The sequence below is a fragment of the Cajanus cajan genome, chromosome 6 (genome assembly GCF_000230855.2).
Source record: "Cajanus cajan strain Asha chromosome 6, NIPB_CcT2T_4, whole genome shotgun sequence".
NCBI classification, from domain to species: domain Eukaryota; kingdom Viridiplantae; phylum Streptophyta; class Magnoliopsida; order Fabales; family Fabaceae; genus Cajanus; species Cajanus cajan.
Genome location: NC_138522.1, coordinates 53,247,973 through 53,262,925, shown reverse-complemented (window position 1 = coordinate 53,262,925; position 14,953 = coordinate 53,247,973). Strand labels below are relative to the sequence as shown.

At 26.8% G+C, this 14,953-nt stretch overlaps 1 protein-coding gene across 1 annotated transcript; it reads left to right on the top strand.

The window, feature by feature from the left end:
* The first annotated feature begins 3,230 nt into the window (after nucleotides 1–3,230).
* Nucleotides 3,231–6,890, top strand: LOC109796399 (carbonic anhydrase Nec1). The gene is made up of 7 exons (XM_020356074.3): nucleotides 3,231–4,090; nucleotides 4,583–4,791; nucleotides 4,908–5,014; nucleotides 5,411–5,525; nucleotides 5,612–5,776; nucleotides 5,930–5,986; nucleotides 6,662–6,890. The coding sequence occupies exons 1-7, from the start codon at nucleotides 4,003–4,005 to the stop codon at nucleotides 6,752–6,754; spliced, it is 834 nt and encodes a 277-aa protein (XP_020211663.1). The 5' UTR covers nucleotides 3,231–4,002; the 3' UTR covers nucleotides 6,755–6,890.
* The last annotated feature ends 8,063 nt before the right edge of the window (nucleotides 6,891–14,953 follow it).

Below are 14,953 nucleotides of genomic sequence, written 5' to 3'. Positions count from 1 at the left end.
ATGTAAAAGTGAAAACACAAATAAAAGTATGTATCGGCTTTTGTAATATTATTTTTACTGTTTTTCTTCTTTTGTTCTGTTCTCCAGAAAAAGTATTTGGCTTTCTAATTGATGTCATGTTCAGTCTACTATCAGGATTTTTTTCATTAAAATATATCATTTTAAACTCATTTTTAAAATTACAGTTTAACAATATATATATATATATATATATATATATATATATATATATATATATATATATATACTGTACGACTAAAGATTCATATTTAAAAAGTCATATTGAAAAAAAAGAAAAAAAAAATAGATTCTTGAATTTATGTTACATAAAGTAAGTTTAGGTGAAATTGTCGTAGTGGTCCATGAGAGTGAGGAAAAACCTTTGGCCTACACAAGTTGACTCGTGACAAGGGTCTCATACATCACAATTAATGTACAAGATTAAATTTGAAGATAAAAAAAATTATTATGAATAATAAATAGAAACCTTTTCTTTTATGGAAATAAATGGAAACCTGTGATGTTTAGTTAAAGAAAAAATATTGCAAGGAATAGACAATCCGAAACAAGTCAAATCATGTTTATTATTCAATGATACAAAGACTTTGTTAGACGACAGACTAAGTATAGTATACCAAATAAAATGAGAAATAAAAATAAAAACTAAATTATAAATATTTTGAATATAGGTAAACTTTTGAAATATTCAGTAAAGTAAGAATGTATAATTCTTTTTTGAATTTATTATTTCTAATCTTCTTTCTTTAAGAATAAAAGATAAGATGAAGAGGTGATAGTGTAATTAAGAATGAGTGAAGTAAAACTCTTTGAAAAAAAAAAAAAAAAAGATTGGACATAAGTAATGAAAGACAAAATACACTATGAATTATAAGAGTCAACAACAAATAAATCCAACACCATGGCCAGTACTAGGAATTTGTTGTTGATATTAGTAATGTGACCACAAAAAAAAAATATAAATAAGATTAAAATATTGAAATTATAAGTGAGGAAATAAATGCAATTTGTGATACTCGAGTAAAGTATTCTTAGCTTGCATCCATCGCACATCTTCTCCCCTCATCTCTTCCTAGTGAGTGGCAAGTGTCTTTCTTGCTTCTCTCGCTCTGTCTTGATGATTTCAAGATTCATCTACGGCTTCTTAATAATGTCGTTCTTGTCCTATCCCTCAAATATACAATATTTTTTTTCCTTTGATTATGTAATTAATGAGTTTGAATGTGCCTAATTTGCATATTGGGGTTGAAATGGGGGGATGAGGGTGACGGTGATTTTGTAGTTCTATGTAGCTTGTTGTTCTGATGGTGACTTGTGAAGGGTCAAGGGTGATGGTCACATGAGATATTGGTTAAAATAAAGGCGTTTATATTTAACTACTTTTGTTTTCCATTTTTATTTTTTTACATCTTAGCTTTGTGTGAATCTTCCTCTTTGTTGATCTATGGCATAATCTAACTATGGCATAATATGTTGAATAATAGAACTAGAGGTGAGTTATTTACTTCACACTACTTGTTCATTATTGAAAAGTCTTATTTTTTATTTTCAATTTCACTACTGTATTCATATATTTTTAAGCATTTGAGCTTGAGCATGACTAGAATAACTAAAATTTGCATTTTTTTTATTCCTTATAACTAATAAAAATTACATATAAAATGTTTTAAAATTACAATTGTCAAATTTGATAAATTAAGTATTTTTTCTAACGTGAGATATCTAACAAACTTCCTCATGTTAATTAGGACAAACTTCTCAAACATGCATTAGTGAGAAAAAAAACTTCTAAAATCAACTATTTTTTTACTTTTAAAATTGATTATTTTTATTTTTAAAATCAATTCTTTAATTAATTTTAAAAGAATTAGTATTATAAACTAGACTTTTAAGATTAATTATTTTATATTAATTAATTATAAAATAACTGATTTTAAAAGTTTAGTTTTTAAAACTAATTATAACATAACCAATTTAAAAATTAAATTTTTAAAATCAATTATGACATAATTGATCTTAAAAGTATTAAATTATTTTTAATATTTGATTTGTTTTAAAAATATCTTATAACAAAATCTCCAAATTAATAAATATTAGGCCGTTGATATATTTTGAATGGACTTAAATATCTATATTTTTTATATGTTATTTTTTAATAGACCAAATTATATATAAATAAAAAGAGATGGTAAATGTTAATCATGTATATAATATAATTTTAAATACATACAATACACAAATATAATCCATTGCTTAATGAAACATAAGTCCTGGTGAATGAAAAATGTGGTCCATTTTCTAAAGGAAGCCTCTCATACACAGCGTTGCTGAACGAAGCTGACATGATGACCACTGGCCCCAAAGCAATCAGTCCTCCGGCCAGGTATATTGTCAAACCGGAGAAGTCACCTTTCGTGGAGAGTGACGACTGCGCCAAAAGAAGTCGATCGGTAGAGCGTGACGTTGGTGACAGTTCTGGTGCCGCTCATGATGTAGACGCCTCGCTGGCGGCGGCGGCGAAGGTGGAGACATTCTCAACGACATCACAGCCATTGATGACCTCCATGACGTGCATTTTGACCGCGTTGGCACTGTCGATGGCAGTTCACGGGGTTCGACTGTTATATGGAGCTATGATATAGTCATATCGATATATACTATCTTGATTTAGAAGCACATCACGTCAACCATACATCGTATCATGTTCATATACTATATCATATAGGTTAAGAATTTGATCTGTTCAATCTTACTACCAAAAGGAAAAAACCAGATCTTAGGAAAGAATGAAAAAAAAAATGTGCAGATTTTGAAGGTGACGTAATATCAGCCAACAAAGCCAAAACTATATTATCTCAAGGTGTTGATGGCAATGGAATCATATAGTTTCTGTTTTCATGAAGGCTCATTACTGAGTTGGTCGAGTCTGCGGAGGGAAGGTGGATAATTTCTACGAGTTGGTGATGTTCCCACAAACATTTGCAAATAATATATGATTATATTGAGACGTGAATTACATCCCTTCACCATACTAATAAACAAATACATATTTATCCATTATTCACCTGCTAATCTGACACCTTCAACGATCTTTATGACTGTGTGCATGAATCACCTAACAAAAATTTGTCCATTAACTAATATACGTAGGCTCGTTCTAATTTTAAAGTTATCATATTGGCCAATTACATCTCTTCATGCATCCGGCCTGCTAATTTAAGAAACATTTACCCGTTAGTCTGATTCCTTCAACATGTTTTTATATACATATAATATCACCTTCCACACCAAAAAATTTGTTCATGAACTTAATTTTTCCCTTGTATTACATTACTAATGTTTTTCTTTTTAATAATAATTTTGTACTTAATTAGTGCAATGAAAATGAATCAAAGTCAAAATTGTTAATCTGTGCTTTTGAGATCATTATGACCATGTCCAAACAAAGGCATATATTAAAATCCTTTCCTTAAGAGAAACCAAATTACACCCTCCGTCTTTTTGTTTAATTATATCAATATTTCCATAAGGTTAAACATCGAACTAGGTCAGCCAAAACGAGAGTCGAACTAAGTCTACTTTTTTTTTTTTTTTTTTTTCTGTCTGATAATGTAAATTTAAAATAATTCATATTGTATCTTAAAAGAACCAGATAAGAAAATAATTAATTTAGTTGATTTCTATCCAAAACCAGCAAAAATTAACGAGCACAGAAGTGGGAAGAAAAATTGAGAAGCGGAAAGGAGAAAGATTAATTAATTAAAGACAAAAACGTTGGTGACATTCATATAAAGAAAATTTCAAAGAATGTTTCCTCTTAACTAATTACCACTTGACCAAATCCACAAGCACTTCTATATCCTTGGCAGTATATAAAAACCCCTAGCACATGCACAAATCTGTCAACCATCATACCAAGGAACTAATAATCTCTCTGACAGCATTCTACACACAAAGGCCAACTCTCTCCACTATATCTGAAACATGCAGCGTCAAAGCCACATTTCGATTGCAATTTTACTTATGTCCGTCCTATTTTGCTCCACATTGACTAGAGCTCTTCAAGAACCTGGTATATTGCAATAATCCCTCTCGATCAATTTTTCGTGTCAGTTTTGGTTTACATGTAAATGCACCATCATATTCAACAATTTCATTTAAGCTTTGAAGCTTATTTATTGAAACTTTAACTTAATCTTACGCTAAAATTAGTAAATTTACTTTTAGATGATATTAAATTTACTGCTTGAGTTTTATAAAATGGTTTGATGGCCCGTTTATATGTAGAGGGAAATCGACCAAAAGTAATTCGTCATTTTTGGCTTAATTGTTACTACACCTTGTTGGACTCATTAATGTATTCTTCTTATTACATTTATTTCTTATTCATCATAAAATAATTTGTTAACCAACAGATTCAAACTCAGTTAATGCGTAAAAGAATAGAGTACAACTTCGTTTTACATATTACTCGGTGTCCTATCCTATGATTATATATACATATGCATGACATATATATATTCCTACATATAAAGATCATTAATTATTGTTGCTATATATGCAGAGTATGGTTATGATAAAAAGAGTGCAAAAGGGCCCCAACACTGGGGTGATCTTAAAGAAGAATGGGCAGCCTGCAAAATAGGGCAAAGTCAATCTCCTATTGATTTGTCAACAAGCAGAGTGGAAGTGATCCCCAAGTTAGGAGGGTTAAAGTACTGGTCCTATAAGCCTCAACCTGCTACTATCACCAACAGGGGTCAAGATGTTTCGGTAAGTGCAAACGTTATCTGAATCGCTCACTCATCTAGTTCATCCACAAATGATTAAATTGGTTTGATATATATATGTGTATAACTGTATATATAAATAAAATATAATGATTGCAGGTAAACTGGGTAGGGGATGCTGGCTCAATAGACATAGATGGAACATCTTTCTTCCTCCAACAAGCCCATTGGCACTGGCCTGCCGAACATACCATCAATGGCCGAAGGTTAATTTCTATGCCTTCATCACAACCATTTCTAGTTATTTAATTTTCTTTCTCAAATATAAAATTTTAACTTTTAGAAACAATTTATTAAGGAGAAACTCACCTAATTTATCCAAAAGTCATTTTACAAAATTCATTATCATAAGAATCAATCTTAACATATGTTGATCCAGATAGCTTTGAATCTTATTATCGTTATTATAATTCTTATATAATATAAAAAGAATTTGTGAATGTCAACAAAGTGGTCTTTCATAAAATATAGATGTAACCTGCAACATATGTAATAAACTAAATATCTTCAAATAATCTTGGAGCAACAAACTAAAGTTGTTTTGTAGTTGATTCATTTTGTGATCGATCGTAAGTTCTGATATTGGTTTTCGATATCATTAGGTATGACTTGGAGTTGCACATGGTTCATGTTAGCCCACAGCCTGATGGAACAAACAAAACCGCTGTTGTTGGTATTTTGTACAAGTACGGTTCGCCCGATCCATTTCTCTCCGAGGTACGTGCATGCAATAATTAATACTTAGGAATAAAATTAAAGAAGAAAAATAGCTAAATAATCTTGCATATGTATATTTATTTCAGTTGGGAAAATACATAAAGGACATTCCTAATGAGGATGATGAGAAAAGCGTAGGAGTGATTGATCCCTCAGAAATGATGAGGGGTAGCAAGATGTACTACAGGTATTTGGGATCACTCACTGCACCTCCTTGCACTGAAGGCATCATTTGGACCGTTGATAAGAAGGTATAGTTTATATACTTTTCCTATACATAATTCTAATTCATTTTTAAGTTTACACACGCACACAAGACTCCTTTAATATCTTTAATTTTATTTGCATCGCCATTAACTTTGATTATCTTTTAATTAATATGTACTTTTACCTGATTTCATTAGATAAGAACCGTTTCAAGGGGACAAGTGAAGTTATTCATGGATACAGTACTTGAACATGTAAGTAAACTACATTCGATCTTGTGTGTATATTTACTATATGAAGTTAGAATCTAGAATTTTATGAAAAATATTTAACCCTTTTATTACTGGTCAGATCCTATTGATTTATACTTAATTAAATCTTCAGAAACTTAAATTAATTCATCATGTCACATATAAAACTTATTTTATTTTCCATAAACAAATTTTTAGTTCAATACAAAAAATCAAATCGACAGGGTTTCTAAGACCAATAATAGATGATAATTAGTTTAATTAAATTTGATCCACTTTTAATCAATATTTTTTAATGGAAGCATAAATGTTCAGAATGTCAGTATCAACATATAATAATTCTTATATTCCTTTCTTTAGATTCAACTCCTCAAAGCAAGGGAACCATTTGTAGAATAAAGTGGAAAATTATAGTTATTTAATAAAAATAATAATTTATAAATAATTTATTTTAGGTATACACCTGATTTTAATAACAATTTTAATCTTTTTTTTCACTTAATTAATAAATAATATATAACTCTTAATTTTATTTTCTAAATTTTTTGTTTTCACTTTACAAGAATCAAATACGGTACAATTTAAGAAATGGATGCCTTTTATAGTTCTATTTCTTGAAGATTTTGTTGAACTTCATCTTCAATATATTAATCTTTATTATGTACTCTGCTGCCACAGTATGCCAGAAAGAATGCAAGGCCGTTGCAGCCCATAAATCATCGGGAGATACAACTTTACGTCCCAAAGCCAAAGAATAAACCTCTGTATTAATTTGAGCATCATTGTATTTTTTATTTAATTGATTTGTTTCTGTATTTGTTTGAAATTCGTTCGTATTATGTGTAATAAGTGTTTCTGCTCCGAATGGAAACACATATAAAAGACGAATAAATATTAATAATATTTTTTTCACGACTTGTTATTTATTATCTCAAGATCATATATGGTTATGAAGACTTGTTATTTATTATCTCAAGATCATATATTAATAATATTTTTTTCACGACTTGTTATGAAGACTTGTAGTTATAATTTCACTTTTGGTTTTCCAACTTTAAATTGTGTTTGATTTTAGTTTTCAATTTTTTTGAGTTAATATTAAATCTTCCCTTTTTATAAAATAAGTAAATTTAGTCCCTCATTTTTTTATTTCTTTATTCAAAATTCTCAAAATGATATATTTATCAGAATATTTGAGGACTTGTGATGAAATTCAAATATGAAATAATGTTAAAAATAAGAAACTTAGTAATAAAGTTTGAGATAATTTATAAGATGTGAGAATAGGATTTTGAAGAGGATTTTTAAAATAAAAAAAAATTGAATGAAATTTTGATATTTTACTTTTTATATTTGAAGACAATTTAATTAATTTAATTTGTAAGATGAATAAAATGTTTAAAAAATTATATTTTTTTGAATCAACCAAACATGATTTTTTATTTGACAATATATTATGATATATTCATTAGATAATATATTACAATTTGTCATATCTTTACACATTAATTATATATTACAATTTGTCATAAATATTTTTATATTATATCCTTAAATAAATACATATTTTAATATATACCTATAAATTATTAACATCTTAGGCCATCTCCGTGGGGCATCCTAAAGAGGATGTTATTCAAATAAGAACGTGCTTATTTGGAACATGTTGGACATGCAGCTTGTTAAGCACCAATGTTTAACATTATTAGTGATTTAGTGGCTCCAACAAACAACTTTTAATAATAAATAATATTTATATAATAAAAGAATGACGTACAATGATGGGACTCATTTAAAAACGTAAAAATAAATACTACAATATTGAGTTGAAGAGAAGAATTTTTTAATTTTTTTAAAAAATAAGAAAAAGTAATATATAAAGTTGATGAGGTGTATCTAAGATAATTAATAAGATAGAGATGTTGTGTTAAAGATGACACAATATAACATAATCACAATATAAGCAAGCATTGAGTGGATAAATTACTAGATAATTGGTATTTCAGTATGTTGAATATACATGCATATTTATTATATATAAATAAATTTATAATAAATTATATATAAAAATAAATATTATGTTTAAATATATAAATTATATTTAAAAAATTTATAAATAAATATTTTGAACATATAAGTTATATTTAAATTTATGATGAATAATTTATATTGTAATACAAAATTATTTTTATTTACTGATAATTTATTTTAAAATATTAATATTTAATTTATAAATAATTTTGATAAATAAAAATTGAATTAGATAAGAAATTAAAATTAAAAAAATAAGAATAAGTAATATATAATGATGAATAGGTGTATTTAAGATAGTAAGATAGAAATATGTTAAAAATGACTTACAGTATAACGTAATCACAACATATGCAAGCATGAGTGGATAAATTATTATAATACAAAATTATCATGTTTATTTCATGATCTAAGTATCTTAACATCTTTATATAGCATGTATTTATATTTTTAAATTTATAAAAAAAAATTGATAACACTTAATTTTATATAAGATTCATTATGAACCATTAGGTTAACTAGGATCAGTTAATAATTTTTTTTATATGAGAGACACTAGTGTAACTCATAAAAAATATATGAGATGGTCAAAATTCATCAAGTCTCCACCAACCCAACAAGTTGAAGACGAAATAAAACAAGTTGAGTTATCAATTTGTCTCATCTAATTTGTTTAGTCCACTTGTAGTTAAGATATGTGCAAATAATTTTATATTTTTATATTAAAAATAATATATATGTGTATAATATTACAATAAATAAATTATTTTTAATATTTCTTTCGTATTTAATTTGTAGCAAACTTGGACAAGTGAATTCATTAACTTGTCATTTTATCTTTGTTGGTTGAATCCTTTATTCATCTCAAATAAGGTGACAGTGCAAGATAAGCTATTTCTTTTGTTGTTGGAAAATAATGATTCGAATGAAAAGCAAGTGGAAGTAATTGCATGAAATCATGGTGATTACATTAACGTGGTTTGTGGATGACAACGTTGAGTGTTTGACCCCAGGAGCTTGGGAGACCCCACCTGCCTTGAAATTGGTGTTTCACAAAACGCTGTCAAAAAGGTCCACATAACTGCTTGTGCTTTGCATGTTCGCCTCACCTTATTTCCAATTATTAATTTAATTATCATCATATTTACTGCAAAATTTTACAGAATTATATTCATAACATAGTCTAGGATACACAATTTTTAAATGTAATATTTCTCAATTTTCTATATCATTTTTATAATGGTCAACGTATAAATAATTACTAGTGATTAGTGGTAATTATATCAACGTGATATACAAAATGTAGGGTATGATTATCATTTGTCACCATAAACTAACGTTGCTTCAAATGTTGGTATGGTTGTCCATCCTCATCGAAGATTAAGAAGTATATATTTGAAGATTACTGTTGGATGCATATCAAGGAGCCTGGATTGGTCAACACGTCAATTATGTTTTACATAAATGCCATTGGATCTTTGAGTGTTTTCTTTGTTTAAAAATACTTGATACTAATTTGAATTCTTGTTTCTCTTATATATTTATGTTCATCTTTATCTATTATTAATTCATCGATGTCAGACTTATTTTGCCAACATTTTTCTTTATTCTCATAAAATTAGTCTGATTTTAATTTCCCATGCACGTGTACAAGTGATAACGCAGATACACATATTGAAGTGGTATTTGTTTTCATGAAAAAGAATGTATGATTGATCTTTTAACTAATAGCTAGCTAGACACGATGACAAGGATATTTTGCAACTTAAATTAGTGACTTGTTCTATAACATTTCCTTAAAACAATTATTTTATTGCATTTTTTTTTTATATTAAGAGTTATTTTATAACGTAAGTATTTGTGGAAGTGATGAGAAAATTTACTAAAATAGTTTTTTTTTTACACCAATTACTAATAAAATAGGTTGGTAATATGTTTATAAATTATCTTTAACTTACTTTAATGAATTATATGAGATATGGTGTCAAAAAATATTCTATGAGATACTTCATATAAAATTAAATAACTATAATTGATCTCTATATTCACTTACATTAAATATTTGGAATGAGAATTTTGTTATTTATATATTTTTTTGTACATGTGGTTATATACTAATGCCTCTTGAAGCTCGAAAAAGGTCTTAGCCATGCTCATAAAAATCAAACACCGTCTTAATTCCCTTTCTTGTGTGCATGAAGAAAACGCTTTGGATCTTAAATTCTTTATATATGAAAACAGTCTACATTCAATCATCGATTGTTTTATAGCATCTACACGTCACAACAGTTATAAATCGAGTCACCTAATTGTCAAAATCATGACACACCCATTTTGGGTCATGGAAGAAAATAGTTATCCGTTTTGAAATTTAGTAAATGTGGTAGGCCCGCATTTCTACTACGGCAAAGACTAAAGAGGGTAGCATACTGTCCAATATTATAATAAAGAAGCTCGTAGATATATATAAAGGTATTCCTTTTTTTTTTCCCTTACTTTACATGATATAGACGAAAAGAATATATGAATCATGAATGGAATATGCAGCAGATATTTTCCTCAAACATCTTCCGAACCCGCATAAATTAAGGGATCAATTAAAAATTCTCTTAACGAATTAAACATGTTCAGACGTTGAATAAAAACTATTTTATGCTTCAAAACTGAAGGTATTGTGGGTTAGTGTTACAAAGCAACTGTATGATTATAGTCTAGTTCCTACTTCCTAGATTCGTATATTATTATTATAGTTACAACTTACAATTTTCTTTTGTGGTACCTACCTTATGACCTTTTTCTTTAATGTTGGGGCCACGATGTCCATGAAAAGAAAAGGTTGAATATGATCAAACGTTTGTCGTAGGACAGTGGCTAACTCCACAAAACTGATTTCGTTGATACCATTTCCAATACAAAATTCATCCCTAACATTTGGCAGATAGAAATAGATAAAGAATATATGGTCGAACTTTGGGTCATTTAATTTGAGAGATTTCATTTGGATGGAAAGAGTAGTATAGTGTAAATTCCTATATATTATGTTCTAATGTAACAAATGAACGTGATTTTGTCTATTTATTAATTGATTATACTGTATATGTAATCGATTAAATACGAAGACAAGTAAAGATTATAATTTAATTTGTAAAAAATAATAATTAATTGATTGCATAGCAATGCAATAACCATGTATTGTTGGAGAGTGACTTTAATTGATTACAATATTTATTTAACCAATTAAAACTGTAAGTCAGTGGAGTCATTCGATTGAGTAGAAGTGGAATCGGTTCTGGTTAATTTTTAATGGTGTCACTTCAAATTGTGCATCAGGTTTTTAATCGACTTTTGTTGCATGTTTAATCGATCAAGTGAAAGCTCCAAGAGAAAATAAACGATTTTAATTGATTACAAATATCATATAATGGATTATATAAGAAGCACAGCAAGACAATGAGGATGTGTTACCTAGAAAATATGGATCAACTGCATGGAGAAGAGATCAAGAATTCGATGGCTTAAAAAATTAATTAAGATTTAAGAAGAAGAGCAAAAGCCGGAAAGAGAACAAAATCAGGGTTTTGAAGTATATTTTGGGAACTTACATATTTTCGGTTCACCTGATTTCATTGCACTTTTCACACACTTTTGCCATGAAATTATTTTATGTGGGATCCACTTATTTCTTTTACCAACCAAACAACAACACATTATAAATTCTACATTGTCTTTTAAGAGTTGAGAATTTCAGTAAATTTTCACTTTAATGGTACAAACTTTAAAATTTAAAATGAGTCTAGCAATATATATACAGAGAGAGGATAAGAGAGATATTCTTACATTAAAGGTACATTTAATACGTAGAATATTTTTATTTTTCTGAAAATTTTAAATAAAAAATCTTAATTTTTTATATTTGATAATTATTTTAAAAAAACTTTTAATATAATTTTTTAAAAATCATTTTTATCTTACTTTTCCATAAAAATATTTTTGTGAGGAATGAGAATTCAACATTCGTAAATTAGAAAAAAAAGTTTTATACATATGAAAAAATCACAATATCCATCTTTTAAACAAAAAATCTCTCTCTCCCTCTCTCTCTCTTCTCCCTTCTATTTCTCTTTCTCTCTCTTTCTCTTTGTCTCTCTCACTCTCAATCTTACACTCCCTATCTTCTTCTTCCTCTTTCTCTCTCTCTCTATTTCTCTATCTCCCCCCCCCTTTCTCTCCATCCCTGTAACTCACCTTTTCTTCCTCTTTTTTTTTTTTCTCTCTCTCCCCCCTTTTTTTCCTTCTCATATCTCTATTTTGTTTTTCTCTTTTTTGTATTTTATTATTTCTTAACCATGTCAATTTTAATAATATTATCAAAGTCTATTTTATTTTTATAATTTAATGATATTTGTTAACACTTATTTATTTGAATGAAATAAAATAATATATTTTTATCTTTCTTAATTATTATATAACATTTTTCTTTCTTTATTTTTTTTCCAACTTTTTAAAATAGTTTAATGTCATATTTGTAATAAGATTTGAGTAAATAAATATATCTAATGAATTTATTTTAATAAGGTATATTTTTGTAAAAAGTATTTAGATACCTAAGAATATACTATTGTAACTGAACATGAAAATATTTAATTTTTTTTTAAATCATGTAAGAATACTTCCAAGATTTGTAACCAAACATAGTTTAACTATTTCCAAGAATCATGATTCTCAAAATTTGTAATTTTCATGAATCATGATTTCTAGGTATAAAAAAAAATTCCCTATCAAACGCTCTCTAAGAGAGTCTTGGTTTATAGTTTAGGATCTTACTTCACTTAATAACTCATATTTTACATCAAATTTCAATAATGAATTTAATACATAGTTCAAGATTACAAATTTATAAAAATTTAAAGGTCATATGATACTTAAATATGTAAATTCAAATAAACATATAAATATTATAATTATCCGTCGATTTAAATTAATAAAATAAAATATAATTTATATATTAATATTTTTAATTTAATAATTGAATTATTGAAATTTAAAGTATAACATGAATTATTGAATAGAGTAATTCTATCAAACTTTATCTTAAAGTAAATCTCACTTTATTTATATATATATATATATATATATATATATACTTTGTTTTTAGGTAGGTTTTTGCGAGTTGAATAAGTTTTTAATGCCAGGATCCTATTCTTACATATAAAAAAAAATCATTATAAAAAGTGTTTGCTTATTGGAAAAGCATGACTTTTTAATTAGTTACCATGTTTTGGCTATAGAAAAAAAAAAGTGATTAATTGCTTCTTTAAAAACGTAATACAAACACACATGTAATTGTTGATGCTAAATTAGAAACTTACCAAATTACGTTAGTAGATAACCTGTAAGAATGTGTTCCTAAAATTTTTGTGAATTGACTTCCAATATACAAAAGTATTACTATTTGAACTCAACTTTAAATGAAGGATTTGATTACACTTACTAAAACTAGACAAAACTAAGTCGCGACAACTTAGAATTTTGAAATATATGTTAATCAAAACAAGTGGCGGTACTAAAGTGAGAAAATTAGCCACTAAATTGATTATTGACCGAATTAGAGATCTATTTCAACATTCTCTAAATTGTTGATCGCTAACTCCCATGTTTATTTTAGGGACTAATTTAGAATTTGATTTAGGGTCTTTTTTTAATACATAGTAGAAGTTTGAGAATTTTTCTATTAAGAAAAGTTTTTTTTTAATAAAACTCTAAAAAAAAAACTTTTGAATTTATATTCAAATAAGTTTTTAGTAATCAACTATTTGTTTGGTGTTTAAGATAATTTGGTCTCTATTTAATTTGTGATATAGAGCAAAAGAGAGATATACATACTTGGAGGGATCAAATTATAACAATATAAATTACACCAATCATTATATCATCATTAACTTTATTTAGGATATAAATTTTAACGACAAAAAATGCATTGAGATGACAAAGTGGGTTATGTTAATCAAGCCAACTCATTTAACTCACTATATATAGTGAGTTTAGTGTAAATAAGTAGTTTCATCAACCCAAATAACCTACCATGTTTTATTCCATTTAGAAATGAGTTAATGATGAACTATAACAAGTTAAGCTTTCAAGATGATAAATGATTTTTAGTTTATTAGTTATTATATTTTTATTTGTAAATATATTATGTCATGTGTGTGTCACTCGCTTTAATCTTCTTTCATTTTTTTCATTGTTACAATTACAACTCTATTCTTCTTCTTTATCATTACTTTTCTTATACATAAAAAATACAATGACATTAATAAAATTTAAATTTAAGACTTTATTTATACTACTTTTATTCTACACTACTAAGTCAATCATATTAGTTTTTTTTCACTATTGCTTTGTAGATACTCTTCTTGTCATTTTGTATCGTATTTAAAATTTTTACATGTGTATGAAAAATGTAGATAATATCTTATATTTCATAAAAGTTATGTAATTTTCTGATATATACATTTTGGTCTTTCTTAATATACTTTATTTTTAATGTACTTTCTCACTCCATAATAAATAGTTAAATATATATTTCATCTGTTTTCCAATGAATATATTTTAAGGATTTTACACATAAATTAAGAATAACAATAAATATATTATTTTTTTATACACTTATACTAAAATAATTACACTCTTTCAATAAATGCATTACTCACAATAATTAATGAATTGGAAAATTAAAAAAAAGTAATTAATATTATATTGAAGAGTGAGAATATCAATTATTTCGATACAATTTTCAAATGGTAAAGTTGCGATCAATTTAAGATGAAGGGAGTACTAATAGAAAAAAAAAACCATATATACAATCATAGTACCTTCGATACTATTAGTGATTCTCCAATCAAAATTGGAGTTTCACCTTGAAATTTATTTTTAATGTAG